This window comes from Myotis myotis, unplaced genomic scaffold (genome assembly GCF_014108235.1).
Source record: "Myotis myotis isolate mMyoMyo1 unplaced genomic scaffold, mMyoMyo1.p scaffold_m19_p_8, whole genome shotgun sequence".
Lineage (NCBI taxonomy): Eukaryota > Metazoa > Chordata > Mammalia > Chiroptera > Vespertilionidae > Myotis > Myotis myotis.
In genome coordinates this window covers 34264238-34281663 of record NW_023416390.1, presented here as the reverse complement: position 1 = coordinate 34281663, position 17426 = coordinate 34264238, and the positions used below count along the sequence as shown (strand labels likewise).

The 17426-nt window shown below is 51.6% G+C and overlaps 1 protein-coding gene across 6 annotated transcripts; it reads right to left on the bottom strand.

Annotated features, from left to right (window-relative positions):
* Window positions 1–5633: 5633 nt before the first annotated feature.
* On the bottom strand, window positions 5634–17113 carry ACKR3 (atypical chemokine receptor 3). Of its 6 annotated transcripts, none has more exons than XM_036319656.1 (3): window positions 16947–17075; window positions 16182–16494; window positions 5634–7516 (listed from the first exon to the last, which is right to left on the bottom strand). In XM_036319656.1, exon 3 carries the CDS (start codon window positions 7488–7490, stop codon window positions 6402–6404), a length of 1089 nt encoding a protein of 362 aa, XP_036175549.1. In that variant the 5' UTR covers window positions 7491–7516; window positions 16182–16494; window positions 16947–17075; the 3' UTR covers window positions 5634–6401. The 6 variants fall into 6 exon arrangements, 5 of the variants coding, with proteins under 5 accessions (XP_036175549.1, XP_036175547.1, XP_036175548.1 ...); XM_036319654.1 differs by having other exon boundaries at window positions 16251–16494; XM_036319655.1 differs by having other exon boundaries at window positions 16251–16447; window positions 16947–17073.
* Window positions 17114–17426: the final 313 nt, after the last annotated feature.

Below are 17426 nucleotides of genomic sequence, written 5' to 3'. Positions count from 1 at the left end.
AGAGGCATTGTGGGTCACAGGATTCTACATGGGCAGCATGGGGAATAACATGGACCTTTACACACACTGGTGACAAGTACTGGGATTTATTAAAAAGAAAAAAATACCAAGCGTAAAGCAGTGGGAGTGTGGGTGGGAGTCGAGAACGTCCCTATGAGAGCAGGAGACTGTCAAGGTAAAGGAAAGGGCTGAGTCCAGCCAGGAACAAGGAGCCCACCAGTGGTGATGTAGAGAGAAAGCAGTGTGGGGCCTTGGTAAGAGGTGCTGAAACGCCATCGGGGACAATGAGGCAGCCCCAGGACCAGCACCAGAGAGGGATCAGCCATCTCCATGGCCTGTGGGACTCGGAAGAGGGTGGCTGACCTGAGGCCAGAGGCCAAGGCTACCTGGTGGGACAGGCTCTATGGCTGGGCACCACCAGTGGGAAGGGGGATCATAGACTCCATAGCCCACCCCTGCTTCACAGTCAGGGGCCACCCTCCTCCTCCAGATAGAAAACTAAGCGTGACTTGTGGGGAAATGGAAGCAGAGGCACACGGGTACTGGGCTCCCTCTGCCACCCCTGGCAGGGTCTGGCTTGAGTTTGCTTGTAGGAGACATTGAAAGACTCCTGCGTGTGGAGGGAGGAGAGAACGTGATGGAAGCACTGGGTCATGGCCGGCTGGGTGAGACCGGAGAGCCCAGCATTTCACATGTGGTCTCTCCTGTTACCGAGCAGAACGAGCCCGTCCACCCAGCACTGCTGAGCCAAACACCTGACACTGAGAACCACCGCAGAGAAACCTTGGCCGTTTTATCATGAAAGCCACCAATCAGGAGAGTGGAAGGTGATGCGCCAAAGCCCGAGCTCCGATGGCGCGTAGGGGATGGATTCTGTAGGCAAAGTCCCCAGACACCAGGGTTAGGGGCCCAGGGGATGCTGGGAGCTGACTGTGGGAGGTGAGGGGGTGATGAGTCATTTCTGCAGGTCTGAGGACACTCTGAGATCTGCTCCCGGGTCCCTCTGTCTGGTTTCGTGGGAAAGTAGCCAGAGGGTCATTCCACCTGAAGGCTCAGGAGATGGAACGGAACTCAGGTGAAGATGTGATCATTAGCCTGCGAAGGGCCTGACCTGGGACATTAGTCAGGTCTGGTGCTGTCTTCTGCTGCCTCAGTGGTTGCTGGTTACCCCTGGAAAGGCTAGGTCTCTGAGGGGTAGAGAGAGTTATGATTTCTAGAGCTAGAATTTAAAGCTAAATCCAATCAAAGTCATAAGGTCCCTCAGTTTCTCTCTGCCGCCTCTGTGAACCGCTGCACACACCCGCCAGGTCAGCCTGCAGCAGGCGTCACGGAGCAGAACAAGGAGAGGGGAGCAGAACTGTCCGGTCCTTTTGGGAACGCAGGTCCAGCAGAACCTTCTACAGCCTGTGAGAGCATAGTGCCGATGCCCCACTGTCTCCCTGTCCACCCTCACCTGCTTGTCCTCAAGCCTCATAGCTGTCCTCGGGGTAGAGGTCGCCATTATGACCTTGGATTCCCACCTAGAATTAAGCTCCCATCACCCAGTGATTAATGATCTCGTTATTTGTTAATGAACACTTCTCAGGTGCCTCCACGTTTCCTTAAAGCGTTTACTTATGAGAGACGGCAATCCAGAAGCTGTCCGGAGGTGTCACCCACACCCTGTCCCCTGGGCCTTCTTTGTAAGTCTCCCCTGACCCCTCCTGCCTCTCTGCTCTGGGCATTGCCAGTAAAAGTCAGAGAGACGCTTCTCGCCATGCTGCCCGGTAACAATTTCCCTACGTCTCACTGTCCATCTCCCCTCTAGGCTGGGAGCCATCTCTGATGTTTTAGAGCAGTGGTTCTCAACCTTCCTAATGCCACGACCCTTTAATACAGTTCCTCATGTTGTGGTGACCCCCAATTTCATTGTTACAAATTGAACATAATTAAAGCATAGTGATTAATCACAAAAACAATATGTAATTATATATGTGTTTTCCGATGGTCTTAGGCGACCCCTGTGAAAGGGTCGTTTGACCCCCAAAGGGTCTCGACCCACAGGTTGAGAACCGCTGTTTTAGAGAGACAAGTGCAGTGCCTGGCAAACAGTGGGTGCTCGACACAGCTTGTCCGCTCCATGATCGAATGAACAAAGACCTGGATGGGTGAATAAAGGAGCCGGTAAGCGTGCGGAAAAAAACGCAGAGAAAGACATTCATCAGCTGCACAGCTGGGCAACTGACGATTTTCCATTGACAGACATTTCAGGCTCCACACAAAATTCAAATGCCCTTTACTGCACCGCACAAATCACAGTCCGCACTCCTCACACCGCCCCTGAGAAATGCAGCGGTGGGGAGACCGGACGTGGCCCTCCTATTGACCGCAGCTCTGCAAAAGGAATGAAAAGCTCAGCCTCGAACTCGCCTGTGAAAGGCTAACAGGAAGCACATTCAGCGGGTGCAGCACAGCCCCGGGCCCTTTCACACAGGCCCAGCCACCACCACCACCACGCTCACGGCTCGCCCCGTGACATGTTGCCGTGCCAACATACATTCGGAGTCATCCAAGCAGATTTAATGCCATCGCCACCATGACGCACTCTGGCTGAAAGGGAAGATTCCGACCTACCTAGGGAATTATTTTAATCAGTTTAGTTCCAGAAATCACTATGGAAATTCAGATTTCCCCATTCTGCTGCTTCTGAGCATTACATTGTGACAAATGGCTGATGAAGCCACCGCTTCCCCCACCCCCAACCCTGAGAAATGACATGATTGGCAGCCATTCTGAATCCCACACGGAAAGGTCTAAGGTTATAAGCACATGAAAAGCCAACAAAAAGGAAGCTTTTGAAAATAAGAAAAACACCAAAATTACCCATCGCTCTCCACATACCATACAGATAACCAGGCCTCTTTCATGAGGACAAGTGCTCCCTCCTCGGCCAAGTATCTCAGTCCCTGGGAAGCAGGACCTGAACATTAGATGGAGATCATGTATGCGGTGACCCACAGCAACACACAGGTGAGCGTAACCCATTGGTGGACTTCAGACAAGCCTGAACGCACGAGGTGTGATGTATGCTGATGCTACGTCCTCCCACACGGCGTGCCACTTAAGCACTGGGCCGGATGGACTGAAACACGCAAAAAGCTCGGGAAGTGCTCAGGGACCTCGGTGTGGCCCGCCCGCCACGGTTTCTAAGCACTCGCTTATCCTGTTTTTCGTTCACTCAGCAGTGTTTATTGGCATACACGCTCCCCTTGACCTCCGCAGCTGCCTTTCCAAAGAGGTGGGCAAGTCATTGTGAGGGTGAGCAAACTGAAGCTCACAGTGAAAACACTGCCCTCGTCCTGGAGCTATTGAGAAGCAGAACTGAAGCGGTCACCCGGGCTTCGGGTGCCGCCCGGCCATGGACCACGATGCTCTTGCTGGGGACTTTTAAAGGGAAGATGGTAAACATTAAATCGAAAGTTCAAACCACACTTAAAGTTTGACTACCATTTAATCTGCACGTACCTTTTTCATGAGCACATCTTTTATGTAAACTGTTAATGAACCAAACAAAATTCTTACCGTTGAAATATTCAGGCACAACGAGAATATTGGTATAGATCTCATCCATATACCCATGCAGAGGCTAGGGGCAAAAAAAATGAGGCCCTAGGGACCCCGGGATGTACCCCCAGCCCTGAGATTGTGGAAGTTCCTGCTCAGAGCACATCGCAAATGTGATGAATACCATCCAGAATTCTGTCTAAATGGTTGGCTTTATCCTAGAACTGGGTCTCCCAACCTCAACTCTGGTGACCTTTGGGGCTAAGGAAGCCTTTGTCGTAGGCCTGTCCTGTGCAGCGTGTCCAGCAGCACCCCTGGCCTCTCCTCACTAGATGCCAACAGCACCCCACCCCGAGTGGAGACAACCACAAATAGCCCCAGACATTCCCAGGTGTCCCCTGGGGAACAGTCACCCCCGTTGAGACCACTGTCTGAGGCAGATGTTTCTTACTCCTCTAGTCACTTCCCACAGGCAGAGGGCTGTCACTTTATTTCTTTGAAATGCACTGTTTCTTGCAAAGCAAATGCATTCTGTGCTGAGAGACTGTGGACAGACAGGTACAGCCTGAGCACGCAGTGGTGTGTCCTGGCACCCTGGGGGCGGCCTACAGGGACTGCAGGATTTGATCATCACCGTGACCCTAGGAAGCAGGTACTAGCACATCTGGCTTAATAAACAAGGAAACTGAGGTTTCACCAAGTTCCCCAGGACATTCATAGTGACGGCTCTTTGGACCACACACTCAGCTGCCCACACTCCAGCAGCCCCGGATTCTAGGAGATGGACTGCAACATTGTGACCCAGTCCCTGGGTAGGACCGTCCTGGACGTGACCATGGACATCATCTCCAGGAAACGTGTGTTAGTCACATGGAGGGTAACGAATCCGCATGTGCGCGTGTGAGAGTGCAGAGGTGTGTTAGGTAAGTAGACTCTGCTGGCACTGTGTGAAGTTGGGCCTTCAACAGCCACCCAGAAGGAGAAAGCAAAACAGCCCTGCAAAAGCAAACTGCCTGCAATGAGTCCATTTCCTCTCACGCCTTCCCCAACCCGAATCACTGGGTATCAGGTTGCTGGAATGAAGATCTGGGATCCTAGCAGGCCCTGCGTGTGCGTGTGCCATCCAGGCTGTGGAGGAGCCTCCTCGGGAGTTCCCGTGCTGGGGGCAGTGGGGGGAAGTATTCCATAAAACTAGATAGGCCCTTTCAAGCTCTTAACCATCGCCCCAGAGAACTGAAATCTCAGTACCTGTGTCCACCCAGAGACATCGCTGAGCTAGGAGCAAAGCCCGTACCTCCAGGGGGGAGCTGTGGGGATCTCCCTGCAGCCAGCAACTATCCCCTCACCCCATTCGGTGCACATTCACAGCTCCTGGTCCCAGGCCACCTCTACGTGGGCAGATAGCTGCTGTCTGTGCAAATCGGTCCCGTCACCCTGGACATGATGAGGGAGCATTGGCGAGCCAGGCCTTCTCTGAGCTCCTGCCCAGACGAACCTGCGGCCGATGTCTCTGCCACTGCTGTGGCCCATGTCTAGTGGTGAGGGCTCAGCCGAATCGGCCATTCTGTGCTCTTTCTAACTAGCAATGTAGGTTGATTTGGTAACTCAGTCATTGCATGGCCTCAAGAACAAGGTCATTGATGGGCTAGTCTTTAAATGAAGAGATTTTCATGAACAGAGGAAGGAAATAAGGCTTTAAGTCACAGAACCCTAGCAAGGAAGATTCAAGGGCCATGATGTGTAGCCCTGGGGACCCGTGAGTGCTGCGCCCTGAACCCTTTGGGCCAAGAGCAGTCGGGAACTTTCTGGTACCAACTTTGTCTGGACAGCTGCACCTCCCAGCCACCTCCACTCCTTCAAACATGTTATGTGAAATTTAAATAAATTTTTTAAAAAACTCAATGCATTCAAATGTTTTTTCTATATACCATTTCACCCAAGTTGGCATCATTTGGTGTTTTGCCTTTATGGTAGTACTCTTTTAAAAACATATTCATTATATGTTGACCTGTATATCCTGTGTATTTGTAAGTTATTATCATACATGCCACCTAAATGCCAAACATGTTTTTAAAAGAGACTCAAATGCCTTTTTTAGGAAAAACAAAATGATCTTTATTTTTAAAACAATAACTTACAGGTTGAGCGAATTCTCTGACCTACGCTGTTTGCTTTATGCACAGCGTTGAAGCCTGGAACAGTTTTGCTTTTTTTGTTTGTTTGTTTTATTTCAATATAAGTTTACAGATACTATTAATGTCAGAAACTGCATTACAGAGCAGTTCTCGTCGCACACCTCATGCCAGTACAAAGCGCCACCCAGATAGAAAACTGTCGTAAATAAAACATTTCCACCGAGGCTGGCATAGATGTATATATTTATATATTTATATATAATTTCACAACAGCTAACAGTCAACGTCATCCATAGTCAAAACCGAAGTCAAGCTAATTAAAACTACAACACGATTACATGTCAGCGTTATACTTCCCATACAGCATTTAAAATATTTAAACTTTCTGATACATTTATAAGGTATGCCAAAAGTGAGAAAATAAAGTTTTAGCATTTAAATACAAATCACCATAGAAAACCTTCAGGAAACACAGAGAGTCCTACTGTACAGAAGTGCAGGCAGGCCCCTCTGGCCACCGGCTTTGACAAGTGGCATCGGCTGGTGGCACAGCCCTGCGTGATGCACTGTCAGGGTCACAGTCACGTGACGGCCACGCAGGCATGAGAGAGGCGGGGAGGAAGCACAGTGCACGCCTCCCCCTCGGCACGCTGCTCCTGTCTTAAGCCCCCAGGCAGCTGGGAGCCCTGCTGAAAGCAAGCACACGCATCCCGAGACTGGGCCTCACTTGGTGTTTTGCTCCAAAGCGGAGTACTCTGTTTCCGACACCCGGGAGGCATCGATGAGTTTGGTGAGGCCTGTTTTGGCCGAGTACTTGAAGATGAAGGCCTTCATCAGCTCGTACCTGTAGTTGCGGTTGATGAAGCTGTAGAGCACAGGGTTGACACAGCAGTGCACCAGGGACAGGCACTGTGTGATGTGTAGAGCCGAGAAGAGGAAGTTCTCCAGCTGGCAGGTGAAGGGGATGTAGTGCAGGATGGAGCAGACGTCCAGGAGCACCACGACATGGTAGGGCAGCCAGCAAACCAGGAAGACCACCACGTAGGAGAAGATGATCTTCCGGCTGCTGTGTGTCTCCTGGTCGCCGGAGGCCGAGAGGGCTCGGGCCAGGAGGAAGTAGAAGATGGCGATGATGCAGAAAGGAATGACAAAGCCCAAGACCACAGACATCAGCTCCATGCTGATCAGCCACTCCTTGACGCTGTGCTCGGGGTAGAAGGACCGGCAGTAGGTCTCATTGTTGGATGCTGACGTGACAGTCTTCAGGTAGTAGGTGTCGGGCAGGGACACGCAGAAAGCCAGCAGCCACACGAGGACACAGACGACACGACGAACCACCTTCTTCCTGTGGCTCGAGGTGTTGGTGAAGTAGGTGATGGACAGGTAGCGGTCCACACTCATGCAGGTGAGGAAGAAGATGCTGCCAAAGAGGTTGATGGAGAAGATGAGGTGAGAGATCTTACAAGTGAGCTCACCCATGGGCCACTGGTTATGCTGCACAAGGCTGACCACCCAGACCGGGATGGTGACCACCACCCACAGGTCGGCGATGGCCAGGTTTAAGATGTAGCAATGCGTGTCATAGCCAGTGGTCTTGGCCTGGATGTTCACCCAGACCACCACGGAGTTGGCAATCATGCCGATCACGAAGATGAAGATGTAGATGAAGGACAGTGTGTAGAGCAGAACGCTCTTGTTGGCCATGTTGGGGCACGTCATGGTGTCGACCACGATGCAGTCGCTGCTGTTGCATGGCCAGCTGATGTCGGAGAAGTTCCCTGGTTCTGAATAGTCGAACAGATGCAAATCCATGGTGTCGAGGGCAGCGATCAAGTGGCCTGCACGAAAAAAATCAAACCAAAAAGATGGAAGAGAAAAATCGCTTCGTTAGGAAACATTCAAGTTTCAGTCAAAATGCTTTTTCAGCGCCAGTACACGCAACTGTTTCACTCGGGTTCTGTAGAATTTTTAAAGAAAACAACCATAGCAGAACCCCGCAAAACAAAATCAAACACACCCAGAATCTAAAGCCACATGGTGCTCAAAGACACAGTGCTTGCTTTCTCTATCTTTCCATGGCTGTGTTTGTAAGACATCGCCAGCCTGGCTGTGCCCAGGGTGTGAAATCAGCACAATCCAGGGGCCAGAGAAATGTCAGGCAGCTGATGCGGATGGCCGGCTGTCTCTCAGTGGACAGTGGACGCATTTCACCTACACCCAAAAAAAATGGCAGAATTGATCTGTTTCTTACCAGTGCCCTGCTCTGGTATCTCAATGAAATTGATTCAGATTCTCTTCCAAATTTGCATTAAAAATGGGACTGGTGCTTTTCACCCGTCTGCAAAATCAGCACATAAACCCAGGTCTCCTGCCGCCCCCATCTGCAGACGTGTAGACCCCTGGAAACGTGGTCAGCATGCCGAGCACCCTGCAGCCTGACCGAGCTTCAGGCCCGCAGACTCTGGTGTTGCTGTATGATTCCCAACCCAGGGCGCCCAAGCAGCTGCCTCAAGCGCTGGGCCAGCACCTGGCTTCCCATCTTTTATCTGCCCAATTGCTTCAAGAGCAATGTGTGCCAAGACCCGAAGCACAAAAATCACCGCCAGCTGCCTTCCTGGAGGGGCCGACGAGTTTCTCAACTGTCTTTCCCGCTGACCTGACGTGAGGCCAACTCTGAATTGTCCCCATGTAGCACCCACGGAGGATCCAGCCCAAGATACCACTGTGCTTGGCAATGATTCCTCCACGAATTCATCAGCTATGGGAGCTGCCAGGGCCTGTCTTCTACCACTGCCCTGTCCCCCCGCAGGGCCCTGAAATCCTTCCATGGCATGGCCCTGGGTCCGCATGACTATGATAGAGACGTAAAATGAAAATAAGTACAGGCCGTGGTGAGGGTTAGGTGCTGGTGCTTCCTTCTCACCTGTCCCAGGTAATAACTGACCAAGTCAAGTTTATTTGCCAAGTGGACTCCAGGTCACACATGAGAACTCCCTGGGGAGGGAAGTCAATGGTCCATCCGTGGGTCAGTGCCCTGGTGGCCACGCTAACGGTATGAAGAGATAGCTGGGAAAAGCTCCTCCCTCCCCCCGTCCTGCCCCCCCACTCCCCATCCGGGATGGGATTCTGGCTCCTCACTAACCTGAGACAAGTTAACCTGTTTTCCCACTACTTCTCAGGACACGGGTGCCTTGGAACTAAAGACCCTAAAGCAGAATCTAACACATAGCACATGCTCGCTAAAACTTCTCCCTGCCCTCCCCCTCCCTTTAGTGAAAAGCATACCCTTGCTTAGTTCTTGTTGCATATTTGAAGCTGACTCTTCCAGGCAAAGTAATCTGTGTCCCCGCCATGGAGACATGCAGGAGCTAACACAAAGACGCGCAGTCGGTTCACCTCTGGGATAAATGGACAGAGTCCCCGAGAAATGAGACTTTCTGCTGCCTCCCCGGGCCAGCTGGCTCCTCAGCCTCAAAACCCAGGGCAGGCAACCTACCCTTGAATCCTAGTCACCAGAGGCTGCCTGCGGGCTTCTGGGAGTTCTCCCCTTTTGGGCTGTAAGAGGCAACTGGTTCCCCTCCAGGTGACCTACCCAGGTCTCAGTGTCCCACTGCTGATGGAGGAGCTCAGACAAGCCACAGCCAGGCAGCCAGACAGAGGTGGGTTGGGTCCTGGGACCGGAAAGCCACTCGGCTGGTGCCTGGCTGGGGCTCCTTCTCCGCCCGCATTGGCACAGCCTACAAGGCCTCAGCCACAGCCATAAATCCTGGGGTTTGGGCCGATCACAGGGGCCTTTGTTAGCCTGAGCAGATGCCAAGTTCCCCCATGTCTTTCTTCACCCCAGGAGACACCCAGCTCACTCAGGCATGGACAGACAGACCTACTCACGGGCAGGGGTACAAAATCAGGGGACACCTGTCTCTTGTGTGCAGTCCCCAGGAAATCAACAGGCAAATGCATCCTTCTGGGCCCCTCCATTCCCCTGCACCTCTCGCTGCTGCCAGAGGGTTTCCTGCCTCTGCCGGCTGGGCAGTGAAAGGCTGATGCAGTGACCACGGTCACTCATGACCAGGCACACCTCCCCGCAGCCGTCCTCTCCCGGGTGGCACAGTGGGGATCGTCCAGCAGTGGGTGGACTGTGAAGTTCAGCTGCCCTGCTGATCGCTGATCATTGATCACTGATTACTGATCACCAATTAGCCCAGGAGGTGAAGCCAAAGGCCCACGTGCCTTCTTCTGGGAACCACAGTGCCCCCACCTCCGCCGCAGAAGGCTCTGGTGGTCAGAGCAGGAAGGGAAACACAGAGAAAGGAGGTGGGAAACAGCACAGCCATCAAATCCTCCGCAGAGTCAAATGGGAAACCGGGCGGGGAAATGCCACCCAATCGCTTAGCCTTTGCCATCTCGGTATTTTTCATGCATTAAGTGTGGGGAGCCAGGGGTGTGTCCAGAGAAAAGACTATGATTTGGCTCTGTTGTGTGGTGTGTACTCTCAGCAAGGCCCGGGTGCTGAGCCTGTGTCTGGGAGGCCTGGCGTGGGGGTGGGGGGGCAGGGCAGGCTCATTTCATGCCATTACACTGACAGCGTGGACCCCACCAGAGAACAGAATCTGCCTAAATCATTGGCTTAAGTTTTAACAAGGGAGGCTCTCAGAGCCTAATATGAACAAAGGCATGAAACGCAGACGATGAACTGTCTACGCAGATGCCTGTTTAAGGCCTGGCCACTAAGTGCCCAGCAAAGTCTGAGGGTGGAGTAAGGGAAGGAGCAGCTACTGAACTCCTGTGGCCACATGAGCTCCCTGACTACCTGCACGGCATCTCTGCTCCACTCCAGCCAAAGCAGGGGGACCCTTGTCCAGGACACAGAGCTGAGAGCCCCGGTGTACACGTGTGAGCGCCTCTGCACTGGCCAGTGCAGCTGCTCTGCTTTGCTGGGAGGCAGAGGTGGGGCTGGTAACCACCAGGACCTGGAGGTGATGCCCTCACCAGCCTCGGAATGAACCAGCCATTCTTGGGGCTTGCCTGGGTCCAGCCCCAGGGGTTCCCAAAGGTGTGGATGGAGTCGGCGAAGAATGTTTAACACGGAGACAGTGTTCAGAACTCTCTTGCTCTCTTTAGTCTCTGTGGATCTTCCTGTGCCTGGCTGAGGCCACAGAGAAAGACCCCGAGGCAAGCTGAGCCTTTATTTTATAGTCAGAGGTAAACAAGGTAGTGGTTTCCATAGTTATACTGTTCTTGTGAGTTTCACTTGTTTTGACCATAGTTACACTGTTCTTGTGAGTTTCACTTTTTTTGTTCTTGCTGCACTTCCCTCAGCCCATTAGCTTCCCAGATAAGATCTAGGGAGCTCCTAAGGTGAGGCCTAATTATGCTTAAGAGGACTATGCCCTCTAAGCTGGGACTTGTTTGTGACTTTGCCAGCAGGTCAGTCCCAGGCTTAATGCTATATCGGCTCCCCACAGGGGCTGAAGTTTAGGAACAACTTCATGGTGTCAGTCAAAGCTACCCATTGCCTGCACCCTGTGACTCTGAGCCCACTCCAAAGAGGGGCCAGGGCATGAGCCCCACTGCAGACACTTAGGCTGTCAGGTGTTCCTAAAAGGAGGAAAAAAATGGGCACAGAATAAAGGATGTTTCCAGTTCCATGACCTCATAGTGCACACATTCCTCCTCTCGAAAGATTCGCATGTTCCCAAGTGTACACGCAAGAATGTTTATGGACGTGCAGGTTACATGCTAGTAAAATCTGAAGGCAAAAATGCCAATCAATGGAGAAATGGTTCAATAAATCCAGCGTATCCACTGTGGAATATAATTTAGCTATGAAAACAAAGAGGAGACCGACTCTTACGAATGTGGAAAGTTACTATGCTGCTCGGATCCGCACACATACACAGAGCACGGTCTCTTTCATGTAAAAAGGGGCAAACATTATGTGTATTTTTATATTTAAATGTCTGTGCTTAAAGGCACAAGAACAATCACATTATGTATAAAACTCAGGGCCAGGAGGGTGGGGCGAGAGGACAGAGCTGGGATTGCACTTTTGACACGATAAACCTCTGACTTATTTGAAACCTGACATTAAGAATTATGTAAATTTTAATTAAAAACTATGAATTGGCAGCTACAAAACAGTCATGAGGATATAAAGCACAGCACAGGGAATATAGTCAATAATATTGTAATAACTGTGGATGGTGCCAGGTGGTTGCTAGACTTATTGGGGGGATCACTTCATATGTTATATAAATGTCTAACCACCGTGCTGTACACCTGGAACTCATATAATATTGGATGTCAACAGTAATTGAAAAATAAAATAATTATGTAAATTTTAATAGAGGCAGGAATGTTTCAGAAAACAATAAAGTTCACATTCCACGTTTCTGGACCACAGACACCTAAGTGAGAACAGAAAGCAGTAAGGTTGCTGTCCCTTCCCTCTTTCCTGACACTTCCCATGTTTTATCTCACGAGTCTCCTAGAGCCCACGAAGTTCTCGTCCCACACCTGCACTTGGACACATGGCACATCTGCCCCAAGGGACAGTGGCTCGTCCTGGGCCTGCAGAGGGCCAGCATCTGCCACCCTCCCTGTCTGGGGTCTGCAAGGGCCTCGTCTACTACTGATGTCCCACATGGTGGAAGGGCTCCTCTCTGTCCCACAAGAACGTCCCTGGGGACGTGCCTCTCACTTCTCAGGCTCATTATTCTCCCACCAAGTATCCTTGGCAACCAGTGAGCAGCAGCCAGTGGCCTGAGGTATTCAGCTGCATCCAAATGCTTTGCCTAAGCTCACCCGGGGGGCGGGGGCAAGCCAGAATCAGAGGCCTCTAAGCTTAGCGTCCCCACGGGGTGGCGATTTGTGCTGCAGCAAACTGTCCCTTCTCGGCCAACAGTCACTCCCTCCAGGATGGACTGCCAAGTGTTCAGGGTCTGGCTAGGGTTCACCTAAATCATCTTCAATATGTTTGCAATTTCCCATCACAGACCAAAAGACCCTTCCCGACTAACCCCTCAGCCCCTCCCATCCCAAATAACGCGTCCCCTGCTTCTCCGGCCTTCTCCCACCCAGGCCGGCATCTCCATGCTGCGTCCTGGCCTGGTGTACATTTCTCCTGCCACCACATCATTCACCCTCAGACACGCCTGCAAAGTCGCCTGGCCCAAAGCCGATGTTCAATGAATCAATAGTCAATGAATCAGTAGTTCATCAAGCCCCACTGAGACCAGAGATCTGAGGCCATCACTGGAGATGGGCATCCAGAAGCGACTGTTCTGAAATCCCCACTTAGAGGAGATACCATCCCCCCTTTTCATGCCCCCAAATGTTTGTGGAGCCTCCTCTGTGGGGGCTGTACTCTGGGGCACAGCAAGCCAGCATGGTCACCGCCCTGCCCCCAAGGGCTCACCAGCTCACCTAGAGGGCCAGGAAGCAAGGGTCGGGGCCACCCTGGGGCAGGAAGTGAGGGATTTCCACTCCCGAGGCCTATGGGGCCTTCAGGGAGAAAGGAGAGGGTCAGCGAACCTGGCTGAATAGCTGGAGGCAAGAATCAGGACTTGGTGGGGGTGAGGGGTCAGGCTGGGCCCGTCCCTGCAGAAGACACAAGGGTTTTGAGCAAGCAAGTGGCTTGGGTGCAGAGAAGGCTTCTAAGGATGGAAGTGACACAAACCGGGTAGGCTTGCGGTGGCAGGGTGCAGAGCAGGCTGGAGGCAGGACACCTCGGGGAGGAAGCGCTCCCAGTCTCCAGTGGGGCAAGTAAGATATGGCAGGCGAGGCAGGGTCTTGGGCACCTCTCAGTCACAGGGGCCCCTGGCCCTCTGGCCCTTTCAGGACCTCTGCCTATGGGGACCTTCTATAACAGCTTCCTGCGATTTGGGACGGTGTCCTCCCAGAACTGAAGTTTGGGGAGCAACTCAGTGCTGTCCCCAGAGGAGATCACCTGGAGACTGAGGCAGGGCAGGAGAAGGGGCCAGCTACCTCTCTCCCAACTCCTCCAGGGACTTTATCCGGGGGAACCGTGCTCGGGCCTGCTGTAAAAGGCCACCCCTCTAAACGGCGCCTAGATGAGGAGGATCCGCTGGGCCTAGAGAACCATTAGGCAGCTGCACATGACAGGTTTGGTTTTCATTTTGGAGATTTTTGTTACCAAACCCGCAGTAAATCTATGGGGCAGTCCCGGAAGGCTTCAGCCCCGGCAGCTCCTGTGGCCAGAGCTCACTGCGGTGGTCTGTCCCCCAGTCCCAACAAACAGAGAACAGTGCTGACTGGAACACACACACACACACACACACAGAGTGACCCTGAGTGACCATCGTCTACACAAGTAAAGAACTGCTCTGAATGACTTGAGAACTGGAAAAATAATAGAGAGAAAGAAGGAAAGCAAAGGCCATACCCTAATTCAGGTATAGACCACCTATTCCGGGGGTCCTCAGTCATGCATCATGTTAACTCTGGGGGCACCCTCATCCACTTAAGTACTGGGGGATAAAATGAACCCCACATCCAGAAACCCGATCTGGCCTGCTGTGCTCAGCTGCCCGACAGGGAAGTGGAGTTGCACCCAGCAAGGCAGACCCAGAGGCCCCGAGTCACAAAGGCTGCCGCCTGGGTTGGCCGAGTGTAACTAGAGCCCTAATTCCCACCCAGCTTAGGACTGGGTCCAGGCAGCAGGAGGTCAGCCAGGCTGAGCCACTCACGGCGCCCGGCACACACAATGGGGCTCCCAGGAGAATGCTCCACAATCTCAGACTCTTCTATTCAAACTGAGACAGATCCCCACAAAAGGTCCCCACGCTGCCCCTTAGCCAATAGCAGGTCAAGGCCACCTGGGACAGTCACAGCTCCACCCTTCGGGCACTTGGAAAACACAGGTCAGCTTACAAACCTACTCCTGGCTCAGCAAAATTTTGGCTACAAAATTATGCAATTCCCCCATCACTTTAATAACGAAGCAATAATGGGCTCCCCTCCCCACTTCCAATTCTAAATTAGTAGATTCTTACATTAAAAAGCATGCAATACCCCTGCAGAGAGCATTCAGGTAGTCCAGATTAGAGAACCATCCCTGTTTCTTTTTCCTTTTTTTTTTTTTTGGTTGTCATTATTTTAATAGCAAATATGTGTCCTGGAGCTATAATTTTCTGGACTTTAAGTACAGTTTCTAAATTGCACCTGCCCACTTGGAAGGCATTCTAGTACCATTTTTGTTCCCAAGAGTAAAATTAAGTTTCTCAGTTGCCTAATTTAAAAGTGCAAATACTTTTCAGCTCCCAATTCCGCTCATGTTCTGCAAAATCACGGGGGAAAATCTCGCCCTGAAATCGTTAAGGTTGTTTTCCTTCCCGTCGGTTACTCTCAGGGTTTAGAGTGACTCTCGGCCTCAGGTTTGAAAAACTGCCACCAACTTCCCTGGTGTTGCCTGGAAAACAGGAACCTCTATAACTGGAATAATCACACAAAAAGCCACTGTTCCTGCGTAAATAGTTTTTTTTGTTTGGTTTTTTTTTTTTTTTTCTTCAATTCAGAAAGTCTATATGTGGCCTGTTCTGGGCCTGACTAGAAACCATAATACCTTCTCCATTCTCTCAGGACTTGCTGTTAACAGGGCATGACCGCACCTCCAGAGTCCCAACTCCCTTTAGCACAGGCATGCTGCCTCGGCCATCCTTTCCAGAGCTTTCTTTAAACTGTGATTGTGATGTGCTGCCCTTTAAAAAAATCACACGGGCAGCAAAACAGGCACTTTCCAGTTTTCTTTTGCCTTTCCACCTGCATTTTTTTCTCAATTTTTCTTTTGCTTTTCCACTCCCCACCCCTTCTATCCCCAGGAGGTTGTGGCCTCAAGCTTAGCAGTTGTGTGTACACTGGAGTGTTTATGGCAGAGACAGGGGGGGAAAGAGTAAATTGTTTCCAAGCTAGAGCTCCGTGTGCAGCTCTGCCTCAGAGAAGGCTGAGCATCGGGAAACTCATGCTGGTGGAAGGAAGGCAACGCTTTATCCATTAAAAATCTACAGACGGTTCAGCACAGACACCAGCAGCCTCCACTTTCTTTTCTAAGCAAGCCTATTGGATCTGGCATTTTCCTGGCATAAATAAAGGCACACAAAGGCAGCGTCTGTGTTTAAAAAGAGAAGGAAAAGTTATCACATTGAGACTGCAGAGTGAAGTTTCAGGGGGTGTCCCTGCACCAAATACCTTCAAAAGGCTGTAAGCCATTTAGGGGGTGACTTCCACTTCTGGAAAATGTAATTATTCTGTTGTGACCAAATGAATCATGAGAGAGAGAAAGAAAAGAAAGGAAGGAGAGGAGAGGAGAGGAGAGGGAAAAGAACAAGGGAGACAGTCAGTTTGACTTTTACAACTTCTCAATCCGTCTGGAAATTAAAGTCATAGTTAACCACCCATCTTTGCCCTCGCTCCAAGGTTGTTACTCTCAGATGCCCCCTCAATATTTGAGCATACTAACAAAACCCAGCAAAATTGATGTTTTACCTGAAGAGTATATTTATATGACCAAATCCTAGACTTGTGACTCTTTTCCCCAGCTGAAGTTGGACTAACCTTCTGAGAGAACAAGACATGCTCAGGTTAGATGAGCAAGGAGGCCGTTAGGAGACCAGAAGGCAGAGCCGTGTGTCACATTCAGCCGCAGAGCTCCCTGGCTCCCGGGACCCGGTGATCCCCCACGCCACTGAATGCAGATGCACTCGGGACCATCGGAGATTCTCAGCAGTTTTCTGCGCCACTTCAGGGTGCCTCTGAACAAAGTGTACATCTTTCTGGGACTGCACGTGGACTGCCGATTCTGTTTAGCAGTTGATATACCAGAAGGGAAGCGGGGTGCCAAGCTGACCCTTGTGCCAACTTTGAGAAGCAGAATGAACAGTCTGCAGTCTCCCCAAGTCCCCAGCGTACTGGAGCTTAAGTCCCCACAGCAGCAAATAAACACCAGATTCCCACACCCAACCAACACACGGAAGTTCCTTCCACAAGTGACCTAAGAAAACTGCCTTTTTTACTCTCTGCAGGGAGAGGCTCCCCGCCCCCCCCCCCCACCCCCCGCGGTGGTAGGCACACTGAGCCACGCAGCCATGCGACAAGCAGCCGGGCTCTCAGAAGGCAGACCTGCGCGATCGCAAGCACCCATCACAGCCCTGAGAAAGAAGCCTCTGACAAACCACTCAGCTTAGGAGCAGAAACCCTGCCCGCCGCCTCCCCTCCTTCCCACCAGGGCTTAAGAGGGAGCAGTTTCCTTACCTCCGCTGTCTCTCACTTAGGGCTCGCTCTCCTGGCTCCTACCCTGGCTCCTACGCTCCCTGCCTGCCTTCGGGGCTGAGCAGTTTGGAGGAACTGTGAGCTCCAGGGCTGCAGACTCACATTATATACACTGCAGGAAGGCGCCTCTAGATGGCAGCTTTGTAACCCACATCTTCCTCCCTCCTCCCCCGTGCCACCCCCACCCCCACCCCCATCACAAATGCAGACACACATGCATGCATGCACGCACACACACCCCTCTTTGTAAAGCCCGGGTCGGCTGCTTCCAGCAAAGCTCCTCCACACCAGCGCACTCTTGGAAAACCCCCGCCTTCCTTCATTTGCAAAGTGTAATGAAGCCACAAGGTCCAGGCCCCATGGGGGGGAAATGTGTCAGCAGAAGAAAAACTGCAAAGAAACCTTAGTGCTTGATGAAATCGTCAAATATTTATCTGGTCTCAGGTATATCTTTAGCATTCC

Excerpts from the sequence above, each read along its gene's own strand:
- ACKR3 (XM_036319652.1), bottom strand. The coding sequence starts at position 9,039 with ATGTCTCCATGGCGGGGACACAGATTACTTTGCCTGGAAGAGTCAGCT. Across the intron at positions 7,517-8,963 it reads GCAACAAGAACTAAGCAAGG|GCCACTTGATCGCTGCCCTC; the intron begins GTATGCTTTTCA and ends TTTTTCGTGCAG.